Below are 15,309 nucleotides of genomic sequence, written 5' to 3'. Positions count from 1 at the left end.
CATGCATTGCTATACTGATCTTTTGAGTTAGGGCCAAAACCTTTTCTTTGAATATGGGTCCACTCATTGGAGTTTTTCCATCTTTCTGCATGTTTCATATATCATATCTATAATACATCATGTAGGATTTGCTTTTTTATTTCTTTACAGTGGAATGCAAGATCTTTCTGGGTTTTTACAGTTACTTTTCTTGCTTTTTAGACTTGTGTTGCCCATATATAACAACAGCTGTTCTTAATGACTTGCTTTCATTAAGTTTTGCCAAAGACTTAAACTTAGTTTTTATAAAAATAGCTGTGTTATTATATAGTCCCCTCGTATGTATAGGGAATACATTCCTGGACGCCCACTGGATGCCTGAAACCACAGATAGTGCCACATCTTATGTATACTATGTTTTCTGCTATGCATACATACCTATGATAATGTTTAATTTATAAATCAGGTACAATAAGAGATCAACAACAACTAATAATAAAATAGAACAATTGTAACAATATGCTGTAATTAAAGTTACGTGAATAATAGTTAATAACTAGTACAAATGGCATGGTGGATTTGTAAATTACGTAAGTAATTTACTTTTAGATACAATACCAAAGGCATGATCCATGAAAGAGAAAATTGATAAGTGGGGCTTCATTGATGTTGAAAATTTCTCTGGAAAATTTCTCTGGAAGAAAATATTGGCATATCTCAGAAGGAAGTTGTATCCCAAATACTCAAAGGACTCTTAAAATTCAACAATAAATAAACAATGGGCAAAAACATCACCAAAGAAGATATATAGATGGCAGATAGCATCTGAAAAGATGCTCAACATCATATGTCATTAGGGAAATGCAAACTAAAACAGGAACTACAGATGCTTTCATTTGTTGCTGGTGGGATGCAAAATGACACTTTGGAAGGCAGTTTGGCACTTTGTTACCAGACTAAATATACTCTTACCATATGAGCCAACAATCACACTCCTTGGTATTTCTCCAAATGAGTGGAAAAATTATATCCATACAAAATCTTGCCCTCGAATGTTTATAGTAGCTCTATTTATAATTGTTAAAACTTAAAAGCAATCAAAATGTCCTTCAGTAGGTGTATGGGTAAACTGTGGTACATCCAGACAATCCAATATTATTCAACAATAAAACAGCATCAAGCCATGAAAAGACATGGAGGAACCTTAAATGCGTATTGCTCAGTGAAATAAGCCAGCCTGAAAGACTATATACTCTGTGATTCCGACTGTATAATATCTGGAAGAGACAAAACTATATACACACAGCAAAAAGATGAATGATTGCCAGGCATTTGGGGTGGGAGAAAAGAGAAATGAGTAGGTGTAACAGAGGATTTTAGAGCAGTGAAGCTATCCTATCCTGTAATGGTAGATAAATGATGTTATATGTGTGTCAAAACTAATATGCTACACCCCACACAACACAGAGTAAACCTTAATGTAAACCATGGGCTTTAATAACGTATCAGTTTTCATTCATGAGTCTAACAAATGGACCACACTAATGCTAGCTACTAATAAAAGGGGAAACGGAGGGAGAGAGTATATGGGGATTCCTTTTATTTGTTGCTCATTTTTTCTGTAAACCTAAAGCTGCTCTAAGATATAAAGTGGGGTTTTTTTTTAAGTTTTTAAATTTATTCTGAGAGAGAAAGAATCCCAAGCAGATTCCATGCTGTCAGCACAGAGCCCAATGCAGGCCTCAAACCCATGAACTGTGAGATCATGACCTAAGTCAAAATTAAGAGTCAGACAGACGCCCAGCCAACTTAGCCACCCAGGCATCCCTAAAGTTTTATTTATTTAATCTCTACACTCATTGTAGGGCTCAAACTCAAACAACCCCAACTGAGATCAAGAGTCATGTGCTCTTCTGACTGAGCCAGCCAGCTGCCGCAAAAATAAAGTCTATTTAAAAAATAAACTGGGGCGCCTGGGTGGCTCAGTCAGTTAAGCATCCGACTTCAGCGCAGGTCATGATCTCGCGGTTTGTGAGTTCAAGCCCCACATTGGGCTCTGTGCTGACAGCTCAGAGCCTGGAGTCTGCTTCAGATTCTGTGTCTCCCTCTCTCTCTGCCCTTCCCCTGCTCATGCTCTGTCTCTCTCTGTCTCAAAAATAAAACATTAAAAAAATTCAAAAAACTGATTTTTATAAACACAGACCTCTACTAGGAGTAAATGTGTGAGTGTACCTCACAGAGGAACTTACTAGCTGTGAACATCTGACATTAGTCATATTCTTTTGTTTGTTTGTTTGTTTAAATATTTATCTTTATTTTTGAGACAGAGACAGAGCATGAGCGGGAGAGAGGCAGAGAGAGAGGGAGACACAGAATCGGAAGTAGGCTCCAGGCTCTGAGCTATCAGCACAGAGCCCAACTCAGGGCTCGAACTCGTCAACTGCGAGATCATGACCTGAGCTGAAGTCAGATGCTCAACCGACTGAGCCACCCAGGCACCCCAACATTAGTCATATTCTTAACAGAGGAAACAGATCCTTGGTTAGACTAACGCATGATAGAGATCAGTTGATGAGCTTTAAGCCATGATGATAGTATATGCTGTAGTGTGGATGGAACTACCCTATAGAATAGTATGTTGTAAGCAAAGATAGAAGTAAATGGAGGAGAGGAACCAGGAAAGATAGGAAGCCTGAGGAGTGGCCAGAGATCTGTAAGGAAAATCATGAGAGAGTAGTTACTAGAAACCAAGGGAAGAGGAAGTTTCAAGGAAGAGACTCAAGACAACAATGTCCAGTGCTTCTTAGTGACTAAATAAGATATGATTTATTCATTCAACAAATATTTAATAGTGAGCTGATATGTATAGACCTGATATCTTGTTTCTGTCTCTGCTGAGGATATAGAGTAGGTCACTGTATCCTAGTAGGACATTCACATTCCTGTCTTTATGAATTATAATCTACATTATATACTACATAATAGTATACCACATGTAGTATTCTACTACATAGTAGAATTAGATACTACATAATAATAAAAGGAGCAGGTTCTTGTGAAAGCATGTGGCTGGTGATGCCAACCTAGTCATCAGGTCTTGATGTTTAATCTGGGATCTGAAGAAAAAATCTGAGTTATTGAGGTGAGGGGTAGTTGAACAGAGAGGTCAAGAGATCACTGGAAACCTAAGAAAGAGCACGCAGATTGTGGCCTGTGACCGTCAGGAGTCAGAACAGGCTTTTTGCCTTGCTGTACTGAAGAAATGCTGAGTTTGAAGTTTTGTCTTTTATTTAAGTGTTTGGGGAGTGAATTTTCCTTCAGGTTTTATCAGCCTTAACACTTCCATTTTACATTCTTTTCTCAGGCATAGTAGTGGAAGATTGTCTGATTTTGCTCCAAAACTTGTTAAAAAACAACAATTCCAATCAAAATTTTTTTAAAGAAGGCTCATATATTCAACGTATGAAACCTTGGTTTGATGTTGGCGATGAAAATTCTGGCTGGTCTGCACAGAAAGTGACTAATCTGCACGTAATGCTACAGGTACACTATAGTTAGACATAAATGTGACAAGAATTTTGACAACATTCCTTTCAAAGAAAAGAAAATTGCTTGTATTTGATAAATCTAGGATATTGAGTTGGTTTCAGATGGGCCTAAAAGAAAACCTTTTAGTATGAAGATTTACAGTTATGCTCAGAGATAGAGATCCACTGCCATTAACCCCTCCCTCCAACCCCCAGTACATATGCCCATGACTCAACTTCAATAATTATTAACATGTGGCAATTTTGTTTCATCTTTTATTCCCTTCTCTTGCCCTGCTGGATTATTTGTATTTTATTTTATTTTTTTATTTTATTTTATTTTATTTTATTTTATTTTATTTTATTTTATTTTATTTTATTTTATTTTATTTATTTTTAAGGTTTATTTATTTTGAGAGAGACAGACAGAGTGAGCAGGGGAGGGTGGGGCGGGGGGAAGAGAGAGAATCCCAAGTAGTCTCTGCTGCAGAGCCTGACTCAGGGCTCGAACTCAGGAACCGTGAAGTCCTGACCTGAGCCAAATCCAAGAGTCAGATGCCTAACTGATTGAGCCACTCAGGCACCCTGCCCTGCTGGATTATTTTAAAGCAAATCCAAACGTATAGTTTCCTGATGGGTTTTGCACCCAGAGAATAATAGGTTAGATTGTTGATTTGAATTTTTTAAATCTACTTTCTTCAGTTAAGGTTCTAATGTAAATTTTAATGTACGGAATACTGCGTTCAGCAAATAAATTCACTCAGTAGACATTTACTGAGAGCTAGGCAGTGACTGCTAGGAAATGAATGATAATGTCCCTGCCTCCAAAGATTAATAATCTGTTTTAAGTCTGATATAAGTTAAAATGACAAGTCACCTGCAATTTTATTTTAGCTTACTGGTGATGAATGGTAAAAGTGAAGACAATAGGATCCCAAATGATTTCTGCATCAGAGAAAACATGAAGTTCTTTGAAGTATTTTACTTACTTATTCCTTTATTATTCCCTCTCCAAACCCTTAAGTTTATATACTAGCTTCCCAGCTTACTGGCTCTCTGGTGATTCTTGTGGGTCTTTGAATATCTCTGAATTGTTCCTGCGTCTCTGAAATTGTTTTCCTCAAAACTAGATGGATAGTTTCTCTAGTAATTAGAGTCTGAATATCGTTGCATGCCGTGGGAGTTGCCTGTGTAGGGTTAATTGGTAATTAAGGTGACCAGATGCCCCATTTTGCCAGGCTAGTAATCGTTTTGTAATTACGAATAGTGTCCTCTTTCACTTCTAAAGTGTCCCAATCTAGATAATAAATTATAGTTACCTTATATAGAATATGCCTCAAACCTGTCAGGAAAATATTTTACAGGAGAACATGGGTAGAATATTTCTATTTTATACTCCCCACTTCATCCTTTCTACTTTCACATGTCAGTATTACACATTTCAAGACTTAGTTTTTCAACATGTTTTTTGCACCTTAGAAATAGCATTCCAAGTAGTAAGCTTGATATTTTGCCCAACACCACTTTCTTAATAAATTCCTGTAGAAAAATGCCTTTCAAAACATGATTAGACAGAGCAAAGGGATCTGGTGATGTGCAAAAGCTTATATATATCCTACCAAGCAGGGAAAATTTAAACTGCTAGAGGAGTCCACTTATGTTTTATGGTTTAGAGTACTAAGCAAAGAATCATTTTTGAAGAAAGCCGCTGTTTAAAAAGTACTACTTTACCAAAAGAAAAAAAAAATTAGACTAGGGTGCTGCATATAAACAAAAAAATACATTATTTTTACATATGTAGTAAATTGGTTAAGTTTTTTTTTTACTTTTAAAAAGTAAATAAAATCTTAAAGAATGTAAACTTCAAAATAAAGAAGCTGAGTTTAATTCACTTCAATATATTCTCCATCTCAAAGATTGAGTAGTTGATGCATTCATGACTTCGCAGGGCACAGGTTATCTTCTGCTTTTCAGCCTATTACTGTTCTGTTTCCTTATAGCTTTATTTAGGGTTGCTTGTATTTCCAGTTCTCTGTTATGCACCAAATGAAAATGCGTCAAAAATGAGGATAAACAGTCCTATTTGGGTAGATGACATCCTAACTGGAATTATTCATCATTGCATTGAAATCATGATTGATTTTAAAAATTCTATAAATTGAAATCGATGTGTTTGAGGGTATTTATTCAAATTTTACAGATTAAATTTGGGGGAAGCATCTTTTTGAAAAGTTTTTTTAGTCATAAAACACTTTAATTTTTCTTGGAATGATAGTGTTATGACTGGTTCTGCCTCCTATTCCTATAGGAATATACCCTTATATATCATTTTTTGGACAGATACTGCCAGCAGTTCCCAGAAAGCTCATTACCTTATGAGAGAATCCTTTTCATTGTTGGGTAATTCTAGCTCTTAAAAACTTCATATAATGAGTCAAAATCTGCCTTCTACAAACTTCCCCCTGTTTTGCTCTCAGGGAAAATACAAGTCCATTCCTTATGGTATTTTACATATTTAAATGTTGTTACTAAGTCTTCCCTTATGTTGTTATCCTTATAATAAATATTCCCTCTTTCTTCAATCACCTTCTCCTACTTCTCTGTCATCTAGAAGATTGGTAATTACTTTTTCTTTATATACCTCATCAATAAAGATACCCAACTGCTATTAGATGATACTAAGGAATTATTGTTGATTTTGTTAGCTACAGTAATGGCATGATGATCATGTGTTTTAAAATTCTTTTTAGTTAGAGGCATATGTAGAAATATTTATGGGAGAAGTGACAAATAGCTTGGTATTGCTTTAAATATATTTATATATATATATATTTTTTTCACATTAGGGATAAGAGGAGAATAAAACAAAAACCAAAACAAAAAGCCATGGAGGTCTAACCAGAAAGGTCTAAAGATTTGAGCCATTATGTAATTCTAAAGCTTCTCTCTAGTGACATCAATGTATTAATCAACCCTCTTAATAAAAATATTATAAAATCCCATTTGATCTTAATATACAAGGTTTTGTACACACATAGACTTGTAAGTCTAGTTTTAAAATACAAGCTATATGTGAAATTATTTTGAAGACGTAACTGCTGAACATTTGTTTGGGATGACATTTTTTATGTTTCTCAGACTTCATGTTCAAGTTCAGACTAATCATAGAACCATAAAGGTTTAATTAGCGTTAACAATCAATGAGGCCAGCCCCTCACCTAATGCATAAATTCAGGGGTTAGTTTTGGTCTCTCTTTAAGTATCTCCAGTTTAGGGGGACTTTATTACGCCCCAAGCCATTCTATTTTCAGACCTTCTCCATAATTAGGTAGTTCATCTTTACTTCGGTAAGAAATATACCACCCTGTTACTTATTCATTTATTGACTATACACTATGTTATAAATACTGGGCCTTTTCTTTGGAATACAAAAATGACCGAGGCAGTTTCTACTCTGGGAGTTCACAATCACCTGAAGGAGACAAACTGGCGTAATGTGCTATGTACTATAACAGAACTATTGCCATGAGAGCGTGAAGGAAAGAGCATCTAGATCTGGCTGAATAGGTGAGGGGAATCCTTTACATAGACGTTCTTGTTCATACAGAAATTTGCCTCAAGACTTTTCACATCTTTAAAAGACCACTTTTGCTTTCTCTTTCTTTCACAGCTGGTTCGTGTGCTGGTATCTCCCACCAACCCTCCGGGTGCTACCAGTAGCTGCCAGAAAGCTATGTTCCAGTGTGGCTTACTGCAGCAACTTTGCACTATCCTAATGGCCACTGGAGTGCCTGCTGATATCCTGACTGAGGTAAACCAAATGGAGGCAGAGGCTACTCTTGTGGAAGTTGAAATCAGGAATCCTAAGAAGAATTAGATGTCAGCTGAAGGCAAAACAGTAATAGTTAACCATTTTTATATGTTAAATTCCTTATTGATCCTACTAAAATATAATTTGCATAATGATGACAGTATTAATTCCAAAAGGTGTACTCATCCCTCAAGTTTAATAATATTAAATACTGTTCAAGCTTACAGGACTTTCATTAATTTTATTGTATTCAACAGGAGTGCACAGTATGATTTAAGTTTTTAATGTTGAGAACAGTATGACTTAGTCAAATAAGGCTTGAGACTTAAGTAGTCTTACAGAGTCCTAGAACAGTAAATTCTTTTTCCCTGATGTTTGGTGTTTTTTGTTTCCTACCTATTAAGAAAAAGAGGTTAGTTTGAAGAAAAGAAAGGTTTAGTTTATTTAAACTTTCATAAAATCTTTCTCAAATTAACACATGCACATTAAAAGAATAAGTAATAATAAAAGTTTTGTAACAAAAATAGCTAGCTATCTGCAGTCTCACTCCTCCCTTGCCTTAAGTCTTGCTTCCCCTCTGCATAACCCTCTCACTTCCTCCTGTCACCCCAGTAATTTGCATTTAAATCAATAATCAGGGTTTATAATTTTATGACTATACAAATACTGTTCCCTGCCAAGCCAGAGCCCTATATCATTTTTAAATATCTCTTTCCTAAGTTGTAATAGTATTCTCTTTTCATCTTACTGTTTTTCTGTGTAACTGCATATTAATACTATCAATATGATTAACATGTCATTTCCCATCCCAGACATTTTTTTCCTAGACATTTTTTCTTCTTTTCTAGAAGCCCCTTCCATCCTCCTGCTCCAATATGGGCTGGTCTACTTCTGTGCACATCTCTAGCCCCAGGACTTTCACCATCCTCCTAGGATCTCCCTTTACTCCTCTCTGGAGTTAAATCCCTTAGTTACCAGGATTCCATGTCTTTACTCCCCACCTTTTGACTCATTATCTTAGTTTACTTCACTTCCTAAAAAACGTAAATGGCAAGAGAACTTGTTTTTATCTTTTACATGTCATTCCTTTATTTTCAGAATTACTCTAATGTTTGGCTAGGTATAGATTCAGGGTTAGAAATCATAACACTCAACTTTCTGAACATTATTTCAGAGCTGCCGTTAAGAAATCTGAAGCCATTTTTAATCTTAATCCTTTTCATGTAACTTTTTTTCTCTAGAAACTTTTGGGATCTTCTCTTCCTTTCTGGTTTCCTGAAATATACTGATAATGTGCAGTACTACAGACTTTTTTTTTTTTTTAACCCTCCCCAATTATTGTTGACACCCATTGGACCCTTTCAAGCTGTAGACCTGTGTCCTTCAGTCCTGAGAATGTCTTTTATATTTCTTGATAATTATTTTTATGTTCTATTTCTGCAACTCCACTAATAGATTTGTTAGACTTTCTGTGTATCTAGTTTGCCTTTTTATTCTATTTTCTTGGAGGTATTTTCAACTTCATCTTTAAATTGAAGTTTTAGGGGCGCCTGGGTGGCGCAGTCGGTTAGGCGTCCGACTTCAGCCAGGTCACGATCTCGCGGTCCGTGAGTTCGAGCCCCGCATCGGGCTCTGTGCTGACAGCTCGGAGCCCAGAGCCTGTTTCCGATTCTGTGTCTCCCTCTCTCTCTGCCCCTCCCCCATTCATGCTCTGTCTCTCTCTGTCCCACAAATAAATAAACGTTGAAAAAAAAAAAAATTAAATTGAAGTTTTAATTTGTTATATTTTAAATGTGTTTGCTGATTTTATTTTGAAGCACCCTTGTTTTGTAGAAATAGATTCTGTCTTTTAGAGGATACTATTGATTTTAATTTTTTGAGACTTTTAAATCCTTATGGTCAGGTGTTATTTGTAATTAGAGCCCTATGCTTAATGTTTTAAAGCGTTATTTTGAAAAAGTGTTAACAGGATTATAATGCTGTCACTCCTTTTTTCGGTATCTGAATTTTAGCATTTAAAAGCAAACCACAGAAGGATATAACATTTTGTTTTGAAAACAGGTTTTCTACCTTGACTTACTCTCTCTCAATTTTTATTTTTCCTCCTAAATAGACCATTAATACTGTGTCAGAAGTTATTCGAGGCTACCAAGTAAACCAAGACTACTTTGCTTCTGTAAATGCACCTTCAAACCCACCAAGGTAGGAAAAGGGAAATACTGCTATTTCTCTGAGGAAGTCAGAATTTACTTTGGGTTTTTAGTATATCTCATATACACATCTTTTAAGAAGTTCAACCATATGTTTTGAAACTAGAAATTATCTGACAAGATAAACATGTTGGTGTTTTAAAAGAGTCTGTGGTCCTTGGAGCTTCGGTATTTGGGCTCAGCTATCACCCTCACACTTCCTTCGTGCCTTACGCAGACCCGATTGCTTGCTTGTCCGAGCGGCAGTTGTCTGTCCTGTGCAATGGAGGTGGAATACTTACCTCGCTGGTGTTCTGCCTATGGTGTTTCAGTCAGCAGAAACGACTAGTTACTGATCTGTGTCCTTGGGTTGCAATTTTTCTTTTGCTCTTTTCTTTCTGAATGCAACAGACCGGCAATCGTGGTACTTCTCATGTCCATGGTTAACGAAAGGCAGCCGTTTGTATTGCGCTGTGCCGTTCTCTACTGTTTCCAATGTTTCTTATATAAAAACCAAAAAGGACAAGGAGAAATTGTGTCAACGCTTCTACCTTCCACTATTGATGGTAAATAATTTAGTTCTAATTTCTGTTCTGAGAAGTACGTAGTCTTTCAAGCTTTTAATGATAAGGTATATTGTAAATGATAAAAGACCCTGGATGTAGTGGAATATTTAAAATATGGCATTTCCTTGGATTTGCTTTAGAAATGCAGTTTTTAACTAAGACAGTAATTTTCTGGAATATTATCTCATCGATTTGATGCCTGAAATGTAATTATTTCTTTGTTCTGCTACTCTTCTTCCAGGGTCATTTTGTCATCTTTCATTTTTGTCTTGAAAAGCAGACTTGTAAAAATGTAACTTAATACCCCTAATTAACAGATTTTAAAATCGTATTTCATACTATTTGTGTGTGTGTGTAAAACAACAATTAATTTTTTATCATCATCTGCCTGCCATCTTTGTAGCAACAGGTAATTCAGTCTCAGCTGGTCAGTTATTATGCGGAGGTTTATTTTCTACTGATTCACTTTCAAACTGGTGTGCTGCTGTGGCCCTTGCCCATGCTTTGCAAGAAAATGCTACCCAGAAAGAACAGTTGCTCAGGGTTCAACTTGCTACAAGTATCGGCAACCCTCCAGTTTCTTTATTGCAACAGTGCACCAACATCCTTTCACAGGTAACGTGGCTGGCGAGTGGAACTGCTCTAAGGGGGAAAAAATCTCAGCTATACGTTTTTGTGTCAGTGATACAAAGATTTAAGGGTATCCTTCGTAGATGCAGATGAAAAAGGAAAGAGGCATGGACTTACCTGCTCATTAACTCATTGTAACCTGAAACAGTGTGTAGAGAGAAAGAAATACATACTCTTACAAGAATGGTTTTGCCAAATAGTAAGATCTGCTTCATGAAACACATCTTCTGGACAGAAAGGTGTTTTGTTTCTCTTTCTGTTTCCTTTTTCTATCATCCAGTGTTCTTGCATGTCCTTTTCTCTTTCTGCTCAGTAGCCGAATTTGGGTCTGTTTATGAGAGAGAATAGAATAAAGTGGTTCATAGCTATGTACCTCCCTCTTTCTCTTCCCAGACCAGTTGATTTTCCTTTCAGAAAACAATACCAGTCCATCGCTTACTAAACATTGTACTCCTTGATGTTTGAGAGCTCTCCAACCCTCAAAACCCCAAGGCATATAATTTATCTACTAATATAGAGAAAAATGTTACTGTTTGCATTCCTCTAGACACCTAATGAGAACAACAAAGCTTCACTGAAGTGTGGATGATAAGGTCTTTATGAAGGTCACTTACAGTTGGATGATTTGTCCACATGGACTTCTGTTGCTGTTGAACAGTTCAGGTTCACTGTTTAGCAAAACTATAGTCATTAACATTCAGAGTCACTTAGAGTAAAAATATACTTAAGTCTAAAATTGTGCTGTCCCCTAGAATTTTCCTCTCTGCCTCCCTGTGATAATGTGCTGTGTCCTTCTTAATTTTTAATTTTGACACACTCATTGAATCGTTTTATTGTGAGCTTTTAAAGAGACATCAATGCCATCATCCATAGGAAGTTATAAATTATGGTTAAAAATTAGTGAAAAGGGGATCAGACATTCTCTTTATTGTTTAAAATCTGTTTATTTAAATTGAAAGCTTGTTTCATCTTTATCATTTATTTCTTAGTGATTTGAAAAAACTACCCCTAAATATTCATATCCATGTATATTTAATACTTCTCATTCTCATGTTGCTGTTTGTTGAAAATAGCTTTTCTTAAGCCAAACAGCAGTTAACGGACCACCACCACCAGAGACTTCGCTCTAACATTGTAGTCACAATTAATGCATTATGAGAAATTCTCAAGATAGTGGTGTCTTCCCCTTCACAGCACAGTGCTGTAAAATGATCCTTTCTCCTCCAAAATGCATATTAATAATATGCATAATATTATGTTACATAATAAAATATGTTACATAATATATATGTTACATAATAAATATTACATAATAAAATATTAGAACTATCCTGTTACAATAAAATATTAGATAATTATATAATGTTACATAATAAAATATTAGAACTATCCTGTCCCAAATTATTGGTGTGGGTTTGTAGAGAGACCATCTGTGAGGGATTTTTCTGGATTTAAATTTTTCTACAGCAGTAATATTTATAAATAATTTTTAATGTGTAATTTACAGGGTGATAAGATCGACAGACGGGTATGTATCGCTTGTTTAAGCTTAGGCATTTCCCTCTTACAGCAAGGCTTTTCTTTGTCTTGGGTTTTGCTGATGGTTTTTTTTAACCGCTTGTTTGAAGTTACATTCTACTCACACTTTCATGTGTCAGCAAGTTTATCTCTATCATAAGTGGCTCTCCAATTTTTCTCCATGGGTATTTTCTCCATGTAGTGGTGTTACTAAGAGCTGTGGGAATGAAAGTCTGAAGCTGTACCTGTGCTTCCTCCGGGTATGCTTGCACTTTCTGGAATAGCTTGGTTTGGGTTTTTTTGGTTGGTTTTGTGTGTCTCCTCACCTAAGCTTGCTTCTCTATCCCCCCGAAACTATTTCAAAGCTAGTAAAATTTAGGGTTAAGAAGTTTGTCTTTAGTCAGTATATGAAAGAATGTGATGACTTTTTTATTACTTAGATTATTGAAAATGTACAATAGTAAGTATAATTTTGTAATTTGAAAGATTTTTAAATTGAATATTGTGGATTATTCTGGATATAACCCATATGGTACAATTACCATTGGGGGTTAGTTTTTGATGTGTGTGGGGAGTGTGATTTGTGTTGGTTTTGATTTTTTTTGTGTGTGCAGTCTTTGGCAAAAAGGGAGTGTACCTTAATATTTACGTTCATATGTTCAATTGTGCAGTATTGCTAGTAATAACCGAGGTGCTGTTAGGAGTTATATCTTTATGTATGAGTATGATATGATACATGTTAATAACACAGATATATTCAGCAGTTTTAGCTTCCAGAATCTTTGATACTAGATATTTTAAAAGTATACATGTCAGTCATTTAAAAAGGAGTTTTTGGAGGCACCTGAGAGTAATGCATTACCGCACTAATTTTATACACAGTAAAATTCACAGACTTTAAATGTTCAATTTGATGATTTTTGATGGGTTAATATACTTCTGTAATCACCACCCAAATACAAGATATAAAACATATTCGTAATCTCAGAAAGTTCCATCATGCCCCTTTCTTATTAAATCTCTATTGCCAGAGGCCACTGCTTGAAAGTGAGTCTAATCATAACACTCTAGAACTTCATTTCAGTACTTGAAGAGTAGAAATTTAAAATGTTAGCTTGTCATATTTCTATACACAGTGTAAAATACTACACTTGAAATCCACAAAGTAGGAACAAGAGGAATTATTTAGATAGAAAATAATAAGGAAAACATAATAGTCTATCTTAAAGGTAATTCAGCTTCATTTATTTTGTTTGTGGTTCCATTCCAGCCTGTAAAATCTGTGATTTCTAGTAACTAAACCCTCAGAATGCTCTGAAATTACAATTTCAGCATCCATTTGTTTCTCCACATCTCAGTGGTTCATACACTCTGGAGTGCTAAAGAGATACATACTTTTTCTTGACTTGAACCTATAAACAATCACAAACACACATAAACATATAAACGAAGAGTTTTATGAAACTATTCTATGAAGTGGAGTGTGGACTTTTTTTCTTTCTTTCTTTTTTTTTTTTTTTTTTTAGCTATTCTTGGTGTTTATCTTCTAAAGAATCCATCAGAAGATCAGAGTGCAATGACATAGAATGTTTTGATAGCCTTTAAGGTCTAATCTCTAATTTTATTTTTTGGATGATAGAGCAGCTTCATCAGGATTTTGTTGGGTTGATCTTACTAACATTTTGTGATTGTACACTGGACAAACACTATAGCATTTTTGCACTCATTAATAGTTTAGTTTCTTTTCATTTTGGAAAGTTTAGAAAAATAAAAAAGTAGAAAGTGGGACTTCTACCCAAAAGTAACTATTGGTTAAATTTCAGTCTTTTTTCTTCTATACTATTTACTTACATAGGGGTGATCATACATTAGATTCCATTGAGTATGCTGCCTCTTTCCTTACAGATATCTTCCATGTTCTTAAACACTAAATAAATATAACTTTATATGGTTGCATAATATTTCACCAAATAAATATACCATTGGTTAGTTAACCATCTCCTTATTTTTGTATACTTATCTTCCATTTTCTTTATTATAAATCATGGTTTGATGAACATCATAATAATACAGTCTGCACAAAAAAGTATTATTACACAGTCCTCACTGTGCATGTTTCCAATAGTCATAGGTTTCTATTAACCTAGCAAAAAAGCAAGGACGACCTGTATTTCATTGAGGTTTAAAAAAAAGTTTATCCTAGCAATTTTACTGTTTTTTCCTTTTCCTAGTTCAAACTTTGTTGTGCCATCTACTTTATTTTAAAAATATTTTTTTGGGGCGCCTGGGTGGCGCAGTCGGTTAAGCGTCCGACTTCAGCCAGGTCACGATCTCACAGGTCCGTGAGTTCGAGCCCCGCGTCGGGCTCTGGGCTGATGGCTCAGAGCCTGGAGCCTGTTTCCGATTCTGTGTCTCCCTCTCTCTCTGCCCCTTGCCCGTTCATGCTCTGTCTCTCTCTGTCCCAAAAATAAATAAACGTTGAAAAAAAAAAATTAAAAAAAAAAAAAAATATTTTTTTAAATCTTTATTTTTGAGAGAGAGAGAATATGAGCAGGGGAGGGCAGAGAGAGAGAGAGAGAGGGAGACACGGAATCCTAAGCAGGCTCCAGGCTCCGAGCTGGTAGCACAGAGCCCAATGCGGGGCTCGAACCCATGAACCGTGAGATCATGACCTGAGCCACAGTCGGACGCTCAACTGACTGAGCCACCCAGGCGCCCCTGTGCCATCTATTTTAAATTTGGGGCATTATTCTACTTTTAATACAGTAGTAGGTAGCATAGAATTGTATAACTAGAAGGGATGGTTCATAGTTTATAGCACTCATGAAACACTTATTGTGTACCATGTGCTGTTCTAAGTTCTTAATGTGTATTAACCCATTTAATCCACTCCACAACTCTATGAAATGGGTATTAATTATTACTGCTATTGAAGGATAATGATAAAGTTTCAGGATGTTGAGTTTTAGAACCAAGATACAAATCCTGGTATTCAGAGCCTATCCTTGTAACTTCTGTGTTTGAGATTATTTAGTCCAAAGGCCTTGGTTCACTAAATGAGGAAATTGGGGTCCACATAGCATGTTGAA

At 35.7% G+C, this 15,309-nt stretch overlaps 1 protein-coding gene across 2 annotated transcripts in view; it reads left to right on the top strand.

Annotated features, from left to right (window-relative positions):
- Positions 1–15,309, top strand: part of USO1 (USO1 vesicle transport factor) — a 95,432-nt gene that overhangs the window by 62,585 nt on the left and 17,538 nt on the right. Inside the window, exons 9-14 of one of the 2 annotated variants that reach the window (XM_047855857.1) lie at positions 3,344–3,522; positions 7,177–7,317; positions 9,431–9,519; positions 9,918–10,072; positions 10,476–10,687; positions 12,210–12,230. In XM_047855857.1, the coding sequence (XP_047711813.1) occupies positions 3,344–3,522; positions 7,177–7,317; positions 9,431–9,519; positions 9,918–10,072; positions 10,476–10,687; positions 12,210–12,230 (797 nt within the window). The remainder of the gene's footprint in view (positions 1–3,343; positions 3,523–7,176; positions 7,318–9,430; positions 9,520–9,917; positions 10,073–10,475; positions 10,688–12,209; positions 12,231–15,309) is intronic. The other variant, XM_047855858.1, reaches the window with a different exon arrangement.

Source organism: Prionailurus viverrinus, chromosome B1 (genome assembly GCF_022837055.1).
Source record: "Prionailurus viverrinus isolate Anna chromosome B1, UM_Priviv_1.0, whole genome shotgun sequence".
In the NCBI taxonomy this organism is placed as follows: domain Eukaryota; kingdom Metazoa; phylum Chordata; class Mammalia; order Carnivora; family Felidae; genus Prionailurus; species Prionailurus viverrinus.
Note: the sequence above shows the minus strand (reverse complement) of the source record. Positions and strands in the feature narration are given on the sequence as shown.